The sequence below is a fragment of the Homarus americanus genome, unplaced genomic scaffold (genome assembly GCF_018991925.1).
Source record: "Homarus americanus isolate GMGI-L3 unplaced genomic scaffold, GMGI_Hamer_2.0 scaffold74, whole genome shotgun sequence".
In the NCBI taxonomy this organism is placed as follows: Eukaryota; Metazoa; Arthropoda; class Malacostraca; order Decapoda; family Nephropidae; genus Homarus; species Homarus americanus.
In genome coordinates this window covers 6,040,336-6,057,668 of record NW_024716951.1, presented here as the reverse complement: position 1 = coordinate 6,057,668, position 17,333 = coordinate 6,040,336, and the positions used below count along the sequence as shown (strand labels likewise).

General features: G+C 38.9%; 1 protein-coding gene across 7 annotated transcripts in view; it reads right to left on the bottom strand.

The window, feature by feature from the left end:
• Positions 1-2,173: 2,173 nt before the first annotated feature.
• Positions 2,174-17,333, bottom strand: part of LOC121858726 (mucin-17-like) — a 65,820-nt gene continuing 50,660 nt past the window's right edge. For 5 of the 7 annotated variants that reach the window (XM_042355349.1, XM_042355352.1, XM_042355348.1 and 2 more), the window contains 5 exons: positions 16,157-16,312; positions 14,364-14,476; positions 13,543-13,666; positions 9,723-12,916; positions 2,174-5,374 (listed from right to left, as the gene is read on the bottom strand). In XM_042355349.1, the coding sequence (XP_042211283.1) occupies positions 5,300-5,374; positions 9,723-12,916; positions 13,543-13,666; positions 14,364-14,476; positions 16,157-16,312 (3,662 nt within the window). In that variant the 3' untranslated portion in view covers positions 2,174-5,299. The remainder of the gene's footprint in view (positions 5,375-9,722; positions 12,917-13,542; positions 13,667-14,363; positions 14,477-16,156; positions 16,313-17,333) is intronic. The other 2 variants (XM_042355351.1, XM_042355350.1) reach the window with 1 other exon arrangement.

The following is a 17,333-nucleotide window of genomic DNA, read 5'->3' as shown; positions in this document are numbered from 1 at the left end:
ATGTGTTCCTTGCATGCATCATCAAGTTAACATACTGGAATAGCAGAAAACTTACTTATGGTTCCTGGAGAAAATATTATGGTGGTGCTACAAGAAGTAAGAGCCCTCCTATAAATATATTCATCTAAACATCATCAACATTTCCTACAATAAATAGTGTTCTGAATACATCACAGAGTCAACGTACATAGGGTGATTTTACTAGATGGAGACTAGTGTATGTGTGTTTATTGTGTTTTACTACACTAAGTGAGAAAGGAAGCATCCTTTGTCCATCATTAACATCACAACTAATGGAGGTGTTGAAGTATATGTTTATAGCCCTTGGGGTTGGATCTACTCGACACTGGTCCAGGATATATATTACGCCCATTTCTTCTCTTTCATCACGGGGGTGATGTGATGGTAGAATCTGACTGTGTGAAACTGTGTATCTCATTATTTTTCTATTGATGAGTGTGGATCTGTCACTTTAATTATTTTGCATATGCTTCTAACATTTCTTAAATACAGTAGTACTGGCAAAACTTTTGGTAAAACTTTGATATTAAACTTATCTCTTTGTGAACCAGTAGCAGCGAGTTTTTTTTTTTTTTTTTAGCAAACTAATAAAAAAAAATAAATACAAAAATGAAAAAATAAATCAAGAGTGAGAAACGATATACATTATGTATGTTGTGTTGTCCAAGTAAGAGAAACAATTGAGACCCTGCAATTGTGTGTAAATGAGGCAGAAAGTCTGATCAGCAACTGGGACTTGGTCACAATTTTCGTGATGCCATATGGCAGCAGGGTCTACCATTAGACAACACATTATGCTTCCAATATCTTCCCAGGCGGTAGTACCTCCCTGTTTGGTAGCTGCCTGCCACCTACTACCTTCTCCAACACTACTTCTGTACAGTGATAATATTAATTCATAATTTTATAAGTGCATATCCTACTACCTGTATACAGGTACAGAATAAAAAAGGTATCGCACAGGGGGGTCTGCTGACTTCTGTAATGATCCATACATCACCTACCTATGGTAGTAACAGATATGTGAGGACACACTCAGGCAAGGAAAGCAGGGCTAACACCATTATACAGGACCAACACACATATTCCACTATCCCTCGTTCTTAAAAAACGTGCTGCACGGATTATAGTCCGTGCAGTACTTTTTTTACTGTGTGTACAGAGTTATTAGTTTAGTGTATAAGTAGTGTTGGGAGATGTTAATGATATCTTTCAATGCTAATTACTTGCCAACTATGGGTTCCCCGGGTGCAATTTTGTGTTTTTGTGTTATTCTGGGTGTAATTAATTTAAGTCCCTTATACAATATTCCAATTCCGAGAGAAAAGTATATTCCGGCCAAAAACTTACTGATGGGTAGGGCTTAAAATTTTTGGTGTTTTTGGCCAAAGAATAAATTTGGCTGAAAATCTCAGTAAAAGTACTCCTGAGCATGCTGATTCCAAATATATAGTTCATGGTTCAATTGCAGGGTAATTTGTGGTCAAAATAATGTTTGGGAGATTTTAAAGACACCTTTCAGTGCTAATTACTTGCAATTTTGGTGTTTTTGTGTTATTCTGGATGAATTTAATTATTGAAGTCCCTGAAATTCCAATTCTGAGAGAAAAGAATATTTTGGCCGAAAAATTACTAAAGGGTATACAGTATTGTGATGGAGGAGAGAGACCGTATACTGTGACCTCCTCTATCTCACAATGATGTAAATATTAGCAACCTAATAATGAAGACAACTTTTTTCCCCCCTCCCCTGTGTGTACAGTGACACAATTGAGGGGTGTAGACAACTTGGCCTTCATGAAGCCTTCCTATTAGGTTGTTCATCCTGCTGTTCACAGTCAATGAGTGACAACAAACTCTTTGCTCCAGCTTGTTAAAACTTAGTAAAGTTGATGACAGAAGTTCGTTTCCATGGTGAAACTTAAGTTACAAGAATGAATCTCCGAACAGACTTACCTTGACTGTCATCTGGTGCAGATTTCTTGTGTTAATACGTAACACCACCGTTCAAGTGAAATATCATAAATAGGTTGATCGTAAATCAGGGATACGTGCACTCAACTGTAGAGGGGCCTCAGCATAATGCTATACCTTAGTAGCTTTACAACATATCATGAAGGACACCAGAAGAATAAATAAGAACACGAAGGGCCATGGTCAACATTACCAGAGTTTTATTGATATACATTACACACTGTCTTGTGATATAGAGCTAATAAACACTTATCTTCACCCTTATGTACATCTTTAGTAAAGGCACATACTGTAGACACACATGTAGCTTCTCATTTAAAATTATTATTCTTTCACAGTAATCTGCAGTGTTAGCCTATCAAATGAAAGATCACATGATAATTATTTCATCACAAAGTCAAACACTCACAATGTACAAGGATAAAATTTTAGGAAGAAATTATCACATGATACTGAGGCAAATAAAGTGTCGGAACATAGGCACTTGACACGGTATAAAACCAGGAAATCAGTAACAAATAACAGCTACTGACTAGGTTGTATTTCTTCAAGAAAATATAGGTGCTCTAAAATTAAGCTACTGTATTTAGTTTCAAACAGAATTCCATATTACTGAATACACACCAGTAAATGAATGATAAAACCAAACTAGTTTATTTCAAAAAGATACTTGGACTAGACACCGTTACAAGACTGATGTCAGAATACATGAAGCAGTAAGGTTAAATATATATAAATTTTTCTGTCTGATTATCAATTTTAATAAAGAATAAAAAACTACTGTACTAACAAAATTTATCACAGAGATAAAATAGTCCTATTAAGAAATAAAGGTGCCAGATATCTGATGTGACATTATAAAAAGGCTGAGAAGTAGAGTGAGGCAGATCTGTTTGGGAAAACAACTGTCTGTAAACAATGGTCTTGAGGTGGGGGTGTGAGGAAAAGCCTTTATAATCTGATTATGTATATGATACTGGCAACAAGCAATAGAGAGAAAACAGAAGAGTAATGCTTCTATTACAATTGTGCCTCAGGGGTATACATGTGTATCCCATGAAAACATAAATCATCATTTTCATGAATGGTATGAGTGTGGTCACAATTATTTGTTTAACTCCCTTGTTCTAGGATGTACGAGTATATTATTTTTCTCATAATAACTATCACTCTGTCAGACTGCATTAGTCTTCTATACTGTACTAATTTAGGTTGCATTGAGTTATAACTGGTGGGGAAATTGCAGAATGTACAAAAACTTTTTGGATATACAATGCTTCTCAATTCTCTAAAGAAATTTAAATACTTATATGCATGTAAGTAATTACTACACATAATTATCTGGGAATCACCAAAGGATATAAGTTATGTCTAGTCTCTCAAGACTGAACAGTTTAAGTTTTGTTACTTTTATGGGCAGTTCTAATTCCAAAAATTACCAGGATTCATCTCAAAGGTGAACTAAAATCAGCTGTCACTAATGATTATTTAGTTAGCAAAGTAAAAAGTATGAAACATTACAAGAATTATTCTTTGCAAAAGAGAAAGGTAGGTAGACTGAACGCAGTACCAAGGATCGATTTGTCTTGTATCCTTCAAGATGAAGAAGGTACCAATAAGTCAGCTGACTCTGAAACCAAATCTCTTGAAAAATGTTACAAATGCATCAAATACCAGAATATTGTTAAATTCATTTAATAACCCTGATACACCATATACCCCTAAAGCAAATACAGTATTATACATGTTTGTCAAGATATATTTACAAACTATTTACACAACTTACATAATGTGTTATCTTTTGCTCATTTTAATGGATCATTACGATGCCTTGTAGAGCATACATGATATATTTTACATGTTTGTCATACTTGTTAATTTAAAGCCACTTCTGTCACAACTGTTTGCTATGTACATCAAACAGACTTGACACAGGGACGACTTGATACAAACCTTGATCTGTGGGGTATGAATCATTAAGTACACTATATCGTAACTGTCCATAACAGCTCCATGTACAGCTTACAAACTGAACTACTGGAAGAGTTATGACAGAAAAATAATATCTATTACATTCCACTCAGAAAAGTTCAGGGATATAAAAATTAATTTACTATAGCTATATCATCATGTGTTTACCGCACCTAAACTGCTGAGCCTTGGGTTTGTTATAGGTATTCTTAAAGGATCTACACTGTGTTATAATAATTCATAAAACTGTAAAAGTCTCTTCCTGTACAATATACATAGTTTTTACCTTTACACTATAATCCTAACTATATTTTATCTATTTATCCTAATTATTGTCTTGGATAACAATATATGAAAAACCACTTACCGGGTAATTTTTTTTATTACACTAAAACAAAAAGGCATTTTTGGAGAACTTAGATTTCTCTAAGGAGTTTAAAGAATGAAACGTACAAATCTCATACTATCTAATAGTAATTATTTTCTGATACTCGTACATGTAAAATTAGGTGCTGCTTTTTCACTAAGTTAAAAAATTATCCAATATCAGCACAATTAAATTTTTTTTAGCAAAAATAAAATCACAGCAGAATATAAATTTTGTTTATCTACAAACAGTTCAGCAGCAGAAATATATCACATGACCTAAGACCATCACTTGATTACCCGGTACATACCCAGCCATCACTACAGAAAACTAACAGGGCACACAAGTATCTGCACCACCGTCAAGTTGATAGTCCATAAGTCCTTGGCAAGAGGTACCATACACATAATGTTTATATACTGTAACAATGATATACTGTACTGTTATCCTTCTCTGTTCACATACTTGTACAGTACAGTGTTTGTCAGTACTGTCAGATTTTGAACTTTTGCAGAGGAGTAAAAAGATTGGGCCCTTGTCCTTTCTAAGTCTGCAAGGATAACTCACTACAGTATAACTATACTATTATTCAGCCACTGAATTAAAAACAGGCAAATAAAAAATTTAAGAGAATCACTTAGTATGAAAAGCAAAAAAAAAAAAACAATAAAAAAAAAATAACTTCCCATGTTGAAGGGCACTTAACATCTGTCAGCCACTTCAAAAAGGAGTACTGTATATATTTCCATCTTTATGTATACAGTACTGTAAATGGTTACAGACACCGTAGTACTTGAATTTATAATAAGGCTTCAGTCATGGTCTTTACAAAGTAAATTTAAACAATAATGTAAATTTTGGTTTAACTGTTAATTTTCATCCTGATGTACCAGATGTACCAAGAGACAGACACTTAGGTTATTTTTGTCATCATTTAGGCCAAGGTCGTCCTTGATAAAGCTTCTGCTAGGCAACCTGAAGCTTCTGGAAGTTATTGGCCATTTCGAGAACTTTGCTGTTCCGTGACACTGGTGGACGAGTCTGAAAATATAATTTTTTTTTACAATATTTCTACCGTATGAGATTTTAATTTTAATTCAGTCATTGACAATTCTGCTTGTATAATGTTTGTTTGATTATAGTACCGTACTTGTGTAATTTAGTTGATAATACTGCAGGTAAACCTCGATAAATGATGGGGTTAGGTTCCTGAAAAACCCATCACTAGGTGAATTATTATAGATAGGGAGCATTATAACATAGGGTTCAATGGGATACATTCCCAGCCAGTCACAAACACATGTATCACCGACAAAACAATTCCTATAATACTACTATCAGTACAAAACAATTAAATGACACTCACCACATTCTGAAGAATAAGTCTGGTCATTATCACATGTCCCCTTCGAGGCTAAGGGGACTCTTGTAGATAGAGTGGAGATGTCACTCCCACATAGCCTCTGGGGAGTATCATGCTGCTTATCAATGTCAAGGTTCACCTCAAAGACAGACACGGTTGTCTTGGATGACTTGGCCTTCCCAGACATTTTCAAAGTTACACTGCTCATTTCACAGTCACGAACACATAGCAAAAGCACTTGTCACAAAAACAGAGTGAACAATAACAAAAATAATGACAGTAGCTGACACTGACCACATTTTCAAAACAACAGATTCGACGCACCTTACAGTCACAAAAACACAGAAAATATCACTTCATTGTCAACATAACACAGTTCAAACTAAATGTTAGGGCTGTTTTCTCACTAAATAAGAAAAAAAAAAAAAACACCGATGATAAGTACAATGCACGATGCTGGCTGATAATCGTGGAGCCATGCAATGGTGGATTTACGATCGACAAAGAACCAAACATGGCTGTAGTGCGTGGGTTGGCTGTGTGGTTAAATACTGTTTCCTTATAAAATGCCACCGACTTGATGTAGAAAAATTTAATTTGCATTGCTGGAATCCTTGCAAGACAGCGATTAATTTGAGTATATACAACCCATAGTTTGCACAAGAGATAAAAAAAGTCCAACCAATGGATATCAATGGCTATTCGATGGATATCGCATCTCGAGGTTCACCTGGACTTATGTAATGTTTGTTTTTCTTGTCTTTCAGAGAGTGTATGGACATGTATTGTGATCAAGGATATTAAAACATTTCAAAATGACAAGTGTCTATTCCTCTGATCCATAAACATTGATGGCGCAGTGAGTGGGATAAGAATGTACACTACGAAGGATACACTAAGTCCAATACATTCAAGAGACAGTTATAATGCAGCTGCCCTGCACCATGCAGAGCAGCCTATACGAGACCCGAGAGTTGTCTGAAACAGGCCATCCAGGTGCTTGATGTGTACCAAGCAAACATGCACCCACCAGAGATGACTGCCACATTGCCGGTTGTGACCATGACGAGAGAACCCAAACCTCAGAAGGCCACATGACCCAAGCTCACTGATGGCCTGATTGAGGTCTGGCCCTATTTTGTGGATCGATGGGTCACCTACAAGACTGCCACTGGCCTGAATGGGGACATAGATGTAGTGCAGCTCCTGGAGTGCTGTAAGGAAATTCTTCGCAGAGACCTTCAAAGGAACCTGGAGGGCAGGCTCTCAACCAAGGATGGGACCCACCTCCTTCGTGAAATCAGAAGACTGACATTGGGAGAAATAACAGGGTGGTGAGCAGGGTGCAACTGGGCCACCTGGTTCAGGAAGAGGGAGAGCAGGTGTGACACTTTACAAACAGTCAAGAGGCAGGCATCTGTCTGTAGCTAAAGTGTGAAGTGCACCAGGGCTGGGTGTGACACAGACGTCAGCTATGAGGACGAGACCATCTGAGATCAAGTCACGCGAAGCCTGCTCAATGTAGATATCCAGAAGGACCTACTCAGTCACCCGGACAACAAAACCATGGACCTCAATGCTGTTTTGATTTAGTCTAAGCCTAGGAATCAGGTCTGAGATCACAAGGTCTCCTGCCTGACCACATGGTGGGACTCCACCCAAAGTTATCAGAATTCCAATGACAGAAGTGATTCAGGGTGGCAGATGTCAGCCCAACCTTGAAATATGCCTCCTGAGGAAAGACAGGACATGGCCAATATCAGTGCCAAGCCTGGGGCAAGAGATGCTTGTTGCGTGCCCGTTCAACCACCACCTGATTTGGAAAGCCCACAATCATGCTCACAGACAACCGATCATCAATGGACAATGATCATGCAGTGAGAGCAATGGGGACACAAGAGGTCGTCGGAACCAGGTGTCCGTGGAAGGACTGTTAGGGCTACGAAGCCACCAAGGAGGCTCAGCCCTTGCATGCACAGGAAGACCCACCGGTTCATGGAAGCTTCTTGCATCTCTTACACGGTCAATACGGCCCAGCCACCCATTATCAACAGCACGGTCGGGATCTCACAGATGTCCTATTTGGACGTTGTCAAACAACATACCTGGAAACAAGTATACCTGCCATCTCTCCTTGACCACTGGGAAGCTGGCTTCTTTGGGGGGAAGGCATCATTGATAATATTGCTTGTATAATATTTGTTTGATTATACTACTTGTGTAATGTTTGTTTTTCTTATCTTTAGAGTGTACAGTATGGACATATATTATGATCACGGTTTTTAAATACATTTCAAAATGACAAGTGTCTATTTCTCTCATCTATAAACATAGATTCAGGATAGGTTCATAAACTAGAATCCCCACTGGATAAATTAACAGTCCACATACACCCTATCTATCTGTCTATCTAATGGGGTATCTACCTATCTATTAACTGTACAGTACAGTACCTCCATACAGTACTTATGTTTCGAGTAGATCAAAGACACAGAATAATAACAGGAAGAGTGATGTAAACCAAGTGCATAAATTTTCCAAGTGACACAAATGGGCAAGAAGCACATGTGACAAGGGTGTTACCCAGTGTGACACTACCAAACATCTCCAGTTTCCTCCTGTACTAACACCGGACAGTAAAGGTCATTACAGATCAACTGTCCTATATTCACTCCACAAATAATTATAGACCAGTGAGCTTGACCAGCATAGTGTGTAAAGTACTAGAGAGCATCAGAAGAAATGCCATGATGGAACATCTACTACAAAACAACCTTATAAAGGACTGCCAACACAGTTTTATGCGGGGACAATCCTGCCTGGATGTTTGGACTCAAATTCTTAAACAAGGCAGAAATATCGACAATATACAGTATACCTAGATTTTGCCAAGCCTTTCGACAGTGAACCCCATGAAAGGCTGAGAATTCAATTGGAAGGGTACAGGATTCAGGGAAGTGTCCTAGCGTGGATCGGAGATTTTCTGTATGATCGCAAACAGTGTGTGATGATAAATGGTACGAAATCATAATGTGAACCTTTGACAAGCAGGGTACCACAGGGCAGTGTATTGGGCCTGTTGTTGTTTGTTTGTGGACGATGCAAAGTTATTTAGGGAAAATAAGAACCAAACAGACTGTGAAGAGCTACAGAAAGATATCTATGAGCTTTAAGAATGGTCGAAGAAATGGCTGCTAAGATTCAATGTCACGAAGTGCAAGAGGATGCACCTGTGTCACACCAATAGTAAGGAGACATATCACATGTCCCAACAGGATGAAGAAAAACTGCATTAATTGAGACCGAATGTGAAAAGGACCAGGGTGTGTATGTCGACAATGAACTTAAGTTCTCGGGCCATTGTGAGAAGAAGGTGAATCAGGCAATGAAACTACTAGGTCTTATAAGAAGGTTGTTTAGATATCTGGATGGTCCATTGCTCATCACAATCTTCAAGAGTGATGTGCTTCCCCGTCGGGAGTACTGTCACCCCATCTGGTCCCCGAGGTATGCTGGGACTGTCAAAAGATTGAAAATGTTCAATGGAGGGCCACCAAACTGTTGCCTGCTTTATGGGACCTCAGTTACCCAGAGAGATTAGAACGTCAGCAACTGCCTAGCTTATACTACAGACGGGCAAGGGACAACCTAATCAAAGTGTATAAGCATCTCAGTGGGCACTACTCAGTCGAGTACATACCTGGAACTGGTGGACGTTCACCCCACAAGGAGTAACAGCTCAAGGTTGAAGAAGCCACAAGTCCAGAAAACTGTGAGGGCAAACTTTTTCAGAGTGAAAATTGTGAACTCTTGGAACAATCTGCCAGAGAGTGTTGTGATGGCACCGAGTATGAGCTCATTCAAGACCAGACTTGACCAACACTGGAGCAGGTTCCGATATATTCAGGAGCCACTGCACACCCAGTATTTGCCAACAGTGCGTAACAGAGATATGACCAAGCGGCTAACAAGCCGATTAGTAACAAAAAAAAAATAAATAAATAAATAAATAAATAAAACACTCACCTCAATAATAATTTCCTCGGCGTCGGGTGTCTTCGTCTGTTTAAGTCTGCCTTCACGCCGTTGCCTAACTAGCACCCTCCAATCTTCTGCTGCCTGCTGTGCTGCTCCCTGCTCAGGCTTTCCTATACTAGTGGTGCTACTGTTGCTTGTCACACTGGAGTTGAGATCAACATTAGGATTGACGATAGAAGTAGATACAGGAGTTGTATCAAGACGATTAGTTGAAGGTGCCGCTTGTGTACGCACAGTGATGGTGAATGAGGGTGTGTTGTTACGTGCCTCAGTGACTGGTGGTCCAGTCTTTGCAACTATTGATGATGGATTACCAAGTGAGTTACTGGCAGAACCCGATGGTGAGGACCCTAATACTGGAGAGGTAGATGCTGGCAACGAATTCTGAGTTGGAGGAGTAACTGGAGCATGTGAGCGGTCCATTCCTCCACTCATGAACCTACGTCGTGCAGCACCAATATCAAGTGGTGATATTTCCACTTCAATTTCTTCGGTTTGTTCTGAATCTCGAATTCCTTCATAATCACTTGTCGAGTTCAAAGATAATTTCTTTTGCTGAGGATTTATTAGACTAGGCAGTGTTGTTGGGATTTGTGTTGGCTGAGATGGTTGTAGGGTTTCCTCTTGATCCTGTTGTGGGCGAGGTGGCCAAAAGAGTCCTGACCCAGAGCGAGAAGAAAGTGTTGATTTTGATGGAGTAGATATTAATGGTGGTGTTGCTAAATTAATTTCATTTTCATTTTCACTGGAAGTATCATTAATACTTGTGATACTGGTGGTTCTATTATTAATAATTTTACTGATTATTCCACTAGGTGGTGTGGTAGAAACTGTGACTGAACTATCTGATACAGTAGGAGGTGTAGGACTTATCTGTACTGGATGTGCAGCTAAACCTTGATTGGGAGTAGTGGTTGGTTTACTTTGAACACTACTCGTCATGATACCGTTTGTGGATGTGATAGTTGTGATACTTCGAGAACTGCTTGTGACTGTAACTTCTGTGCTGCTTGTATCTACAGTGCTGTTGTTGGATAAAACAAACACCACTGGCTTTGTAGACAATGATGAGTTTGCTGGAGAATCTGAGGTTGACACAGGAGGTGGGCAGAATGAGAGAGCTGGATTACCCACAGACTTGCGATTAAAGGAGATAGCATTTATACTTGGTTTCTGCAAACCCTCGGCTGATAATTGAGAGGGAGACACTGATGTTAATGAACTTCCAATGCAAACAGAAGCTGGTGAGGAGTTGCTATGAGTTCTAACAGGAGAGATAGTTACCTCCGATACTTCACTTGTTGCTTCAACATAAGTATCATCAATGTCCAAAGATTCAGATTTGTCTTTATCAACATCTTTGACTTTAAATGATCGTCTAGCAAACACCTTGAAGAGCTCAGGCTGTTCTCCCCTAGATTTTGTTGGTGTTGGATTTGTAACAGAACAGGCACGTTCTATAATTGGTGTTCGTTCTGATATCAAAGGTTTCCTCAGAACAACACGGTCTACAGGGGGCTCTGATGAAGACCCTTCAGCACCAGAGTCACCATCTCCACTATCTACAGTGTTTCCAGATGGAGACGTGTCTCTGAATATTCCTCTGCTTCCCTGAGCATTACTCTTCTGTACAGGTGATGGGGTGGGAGCTTTACTTTCTTTAGAAGTGAGGATGTTGATGGATTCCTTTTTCAGGATAAGTGAATTCTCAGCAGGTTGTTCATGTATCTGCACTTCTTTCTGAATGGTTTCTGAAACCAGTGGAGTTTCAGTCTTTTTGTTTAATATCTCTACCTCCTTCCTCTCAATCTTAGGATTTCTCTCTTGTTCTGTATCATAAATAACTGACTGACCTTTGCTCTCTACCCGATTAAGCTGAATGCGCATAAATTCTGGAACTGCAGTAGGTCCTGGATCCCTTGGTGGAAGACGTTTCATGCTTGGTTCTTTTCTCAGTGGACGACGGGGTACATACTCTCCCTCCATGTCACCCTCCTCTGGAGGTGCACCTTGAACTGGAGTTTCTTCTGTTTTGTGTATGGACTGAGAACGTAAAATTTGACCAGGGGATTTCTTGCTCTCTGGTTTCCCAGATTCTATCTTTGCTTCCACTGTATTTAGTTTTGGTTCTGTTGTTGACTTTATTTCAACTGCCTTTGGAGTGATGGATTCTTTAGTCTCAGGTTCCCTTGTTTGAATCTGTGTTTCTAAAGTACAACACACATGGTCCACACTTGCTGCTTTTCGCAACAAGTCCTCCGATTCCCGGGACTGTAAACCTATACTCGAGTCTAATGAATATGGTCCTGAGTTTACTTCTTGAGCACCTTGCTGCTGCTGCAGTTGTTGAAGGTGTTCTTGATGCTTCTGCAATACTGTTTTATTATGACTTTGTGACTCATGGCGAATGAACACCCCTGGAAGAGGTGTTGTTGTAAGAGAGTCTGTTGATGAACGTTGAGATGATGAAGACGTTTCAGTTTGTAATATCTTACTAGGAGTCCCATGCACAGCTGGTGACTTTCTTGTGAGCTCATCACCATCTAGACTTTCAAGAGAAGCTGAGAGACGAGACATCTTGCTTGGTACACTCCTCTGATCCTCAACATTAGTTTGAGAAGAGACTTTCCGACGAACAATTTCTCGATGAGTTGCATTTTGTTCGGGCACTTCCCTAAAACTTTTCACTTTTCTCACACCATCAGCAGGTCGTGAAGGCCGCTCATCATATGGAGAGATACGGAAGTTAGGTTGGCCAGGCAGATTAGTCTCCATTGCTCCTTCTATACTTACTGTGTGTAGTGGTTGCGGTGAAGATGTTGAAACATCTTTTGTGACTCTTTCCTTACTTGGTTCTCTAGGGCGCCCAGATGGAGGAAGAGGATGGGATTCTTGTCTTGTTTTGGAAGCTCCTCCTATCAATGGGAACCGAGAACCTGAGGAGTCTCTTCTCTTCTCTCGAGATGCTCTCTGGTCTCCGCCACGCCTAAGAGGGCTGACACTATTTTCCCGACTGTCATCACCACTGCCTCGAGACTGTCGTCTACCTGAACGTTTACTACCAAAAAAGAGTTGGGCCAGAGACCCATCACGCTTTTCTTCTTTGTCCTTCTTCTCAGGGTCTTGCTGCTCTAAGCCTGCTTGACTCTCATAACTGGTGCTGCTTGGTTCTTCCAAATTATCTGAAACATAAAGTGATCATGAAATACGATAACTGTTAATGCCTTATATAATAATGTTACTAATGTATCATAAGGGAATATTTTTTTTCAGTCAACATAAAAGTTTTTTAAACATTAAGAAGAATAAATTTCTTAAGAAAAAATGCATTCATACAATTCTACGTCAGACAGGAGTATCTTGAATGTTACTATGAATCTTAATTTCTGTAAGACTTTATCCTTATGAATACCGTTATTATTACAAGCAACTTAGGGGGTGGATCCAAGAATATCAAAAGGGGGGATCCATGAAGTTGTGGTTGGGGGAACATGGCGAGTGCAGTGAGTCCACCCAGTTTTTTTTTTTTTTGCCCATTTTTTTTTTTAAATCTGACCATTATCATGGACACTTTAAGGCCATTTTGAAGCCATGTGCACTTGATATTAGGAGATATTCTGAAGTCAATAGTAAATACTTCTTACTATACAAAATTTCCTGAGTACAATATTGCATTAAAGAAGAAGAAATGGAATTTTCTGGTGAAAAGGGGTGGGGTCCAGACCCCCAGAACCCCCCCTGGATCCGCCCTTGCAACTGACAAACTTAATTGAATTGGTGGACTACTTGCAGTGTGACTGTAACTCACCAGACTCTGGGTGAGGAGTGCTGAGTGATGGAGAAGCTGTGGGGATGCTGAGAGGTTTCTGAGAAGCAGAATTCTTACTATTGGCTTCCTCAATGACATCAGGTAGACTAATTTGTCCCCCAATCTGTTGAGAGATTTTCTGTTATAAGATACAAATTAGATCACCAAATAATCTTTATTTCATAAAAAACATAGTACTGTACTGTATATACTATTTAATATAATTCTCATAATTTACTGGATCTAGTGCTCCTGGATTAATAAAACCTGGTGTGCTGGGTTGTTAAAAAAACCCTGGAATTTTTCTCCTAGGCTTAGTTAGTAGTGGTCTGGACTCCTACCTATGAGACCGGTACTATCATGTGGCCAGTCATGATAATTTTCCCTAAGCTACACTGACCCTTCTCACCCAGGGTTTGTCACCCAATAATTATGGAACACATTCTACTAATCTTCCTCTCTTCATGGTGGAACCTGTGTCTCGTTGTTGGAAATTCCGAGTATAGTGCTGTACTACCTCTTGACTTCACTAATTCACTGGTCTTCCTCTTGCTGTTTTACTCCACCAATGCTCTCATAAATATTCCATACCAATCTCTCACCTTCCATAAGCTCCATGTGCCAACAACACCTTAGTACTGTACACAGTTAATATATCCTTGCTTGTATTTAAAACAGAATTTCCTTTAAAGAAAACAAAACTGTTGAAAAGAAGCAAATCTAAGAAATACCCAGAAAAACCATAAAACTCAGAAAAATTAGGCTTTATCAAACCAACTAAGTAATGCATTGTTTTCCTCTTAAACTTAGCTATACTTCACCTGGGTTGCCCTTCTAGAGCGAGGAACCCCATGGGTTCGACGAGGCCTAACAGAAATCTTGTGAAAAGCAGCTTGGTGACTCAGTCGAACAGCACCAACCACCGGCTCGTTGTCTGTTGGAGTGTGAGGCTGTTATTGTCAGGCATGAAAGAAAATTTTACCACATTGTTTGACGAGGGTCTGGATATTGATGAAGTCATGAATGAAGACTTCTAAGCAATGTGAGTCATGTCGAGAAAACTTTAAATATATAATCATTAGCATGTTAACTGATGAAATTCCTGGTTATTCAATTTGTTATTAAGTCTACAACTGGAAAATTAATTGTAGTAACTGGATAGTCACTAGACAGGTGGAGGATTTGTTGGGGCATTAGGCTGAAGGCATCATGATGCACAGTGTTTATAAATACTGTATGGATGAAACACAATATATCAAATGTAACAATATATTTCATTATAGCTAAAACACACATTAGCAATACAGTACAAATAAAGACCACACACTATATATTTTACCACACAAAAAAGAATGAAACACTTTGTGTCATCAATACCAAAACTAACACTTTCGATGTTTTGCCCTGAGTAATAAATGCCTCAACTGTATCCATTGTCTTATTTTCACATTGTAATGTATTTATAAATTAATCTGTTATGATGTGATTTAGAGTGAATTCTGGGTGAACTAAGACAAATCCTATTCTTTCCACATTAATATAATACATTACCATCATGTGTTGCAGTCACATATAGTGATGCCTTCACATGATGGAGTACAAGTTTACTATATGGTACAACAGCAACACAAACAATAGAGGAACATTTTCCCCGTTGATCTAAAACAAATACCATATCTGTACATACCACATATAAAACTCAGACTCATTGCAATCATAATTTAAAAAAAAAAAGCAGAAAGTAAATGAGTATCAATATAAAATTATAAGATGAACAGAACCACATGAAAATAACAGAAGTGACTAACACAACCCAAAATATACTGAGTAAGAATTTAAAACCAAAAGTTCAATATCAGCTCTACACAAATATCTTCACCCAAAACCCCAGGTTCTATTTTTTTATCATGATCCTCAGTCATCATAAGCACATTCAATACTTAATTTACAAGATCCAATGTTCTGGTACAACTTTTAAACATAAACAGGAAAGCTTTCAGAGTAATCAGGTAATTCCCACCTTAAACAACTGCCATACTAGGCTACTCCTTTCTGGGCTCAAGACCTCCAACAACACTTATGACCAACTATCCTGAACAATGGCTCTTGAGAACTTGAGTGACTGCCCATATTGGTGGCTGGAGACTTTATCTCTTTATTGAAAACTGTTCCTGTTCATGAACTGTTCTTTTTTCCTTGACAGGTATGAAAAACAGAAGTGTATCTGAGGTGTGTGTCAGGACAAGAGAAGTGTATCTGAAGTGTGTGGCAGGACAACAGAAGTGTATCTGTGGTGTGTCAGGACAACAGAAGTGTATCTGTGGTGTGTCAGGACAACAGAAGTGTATCTGTGGTGTGTCAGGACAACAGAACCATTCCAGGATTGTAGGGGCAATATGCATCAGAGTACTGTACAATACTATATTCCCATTGCATAATCCAGAAAATTTCAAGGCATTAAATTAAACCTTTTAAAATTAAAAAAATATGTCATAATACAGGTACCGGTATATATGCCTCTGTATTTAACTTACTCTACATACTTTACAATCAAAGTTGGTCACAAGAAATGTTTTAATCAGATCACCAATGAGCCCCAGTAGCCTCATCTAACCTGACTGATTTTCATCGTCCTCCAGGAATGGGTCACGACCATGAATTACACAGTCGCTGACATAGCTATTCCTGGTACCAGGCCTGTGTGGAACCTTTTTTGGTCGCTCTCTGAGTAGCCGTGCAAGGTTGTCTTTAAAACACACTGTGATGGGCTCTGTGAGGCCAACATTATGCCAAGAAAATAAAAAATGATATGAACACTTCATAAAGCCTAATTCATATGAACATTGATAAAAATAATGCAGGCCTAAAATCATATAAGTTGTGTGGAAACATAATAAAACTACCATACTCTACTACTAAAGGTTTCAAGCAGTAAAACAGTGACGAGTTTATATATTCATATCCTGTACAATAAACTCCTCGTTAGCCACAATCTTTGATTTATGGAACTCTCCAATAGTGGGAAAAAAAATTTGAGCTTTCCGAAAAATTCCGGGAGAAATCTCTCCATTCCAGGCATGGAGATGAATTCCAGAGGATGAAATCATGTGCAGTTCTGGAAAATTCCAAGAAAATATCTGTTCTGGATATGGAAACAAACTTCTGAAGTATTGCATCATGTTTTCGACATGGGATGCTTACTGGGCATGTGGGTGAGTAGACTCAGTGCGCTCATGAGCGATTGGCCACTACTGCCATGTGGCTGTATGCTATGCCTATGATTGACTGATGTATCTCACAGCCTATCTCATCAAACTCTTACATTATGAAACAATGCCACTGTACAGTACAAGCTTGTTCGCTTGCTCCCTGCTGTTCTCACATATGATGTGTGTTGTGCAGTATACTGTACATTACTGTACCTGTACCAGCATATAATTAAAGCAGTTTTATGATATAAACAGAGATTATAGCTGCACATACTGTACTGTACAATCATTCAGTGTGTTAGTACAGTAGTGTACTAATGGATAGTGTAGGCTAGTGTGTAGAAGGTGTAAGTAAGTATACAGTGCATGTACAATTCCATCTTTGTGAAAGGAGAAGAGCGTGACAGTTCGCACCACCTGTTACAGAAGATGGTACAGTACAAAGGCAGGCCATCCTGTATCATCATATCACCATTTGGCCTGCCTGCATCACAAGCTCGACTACAGCATCTGTTGGTGAATACAGTATGCAATAAACAGTACAGTACAGTAGTAGTATACATTATTTTGTATATGTACATA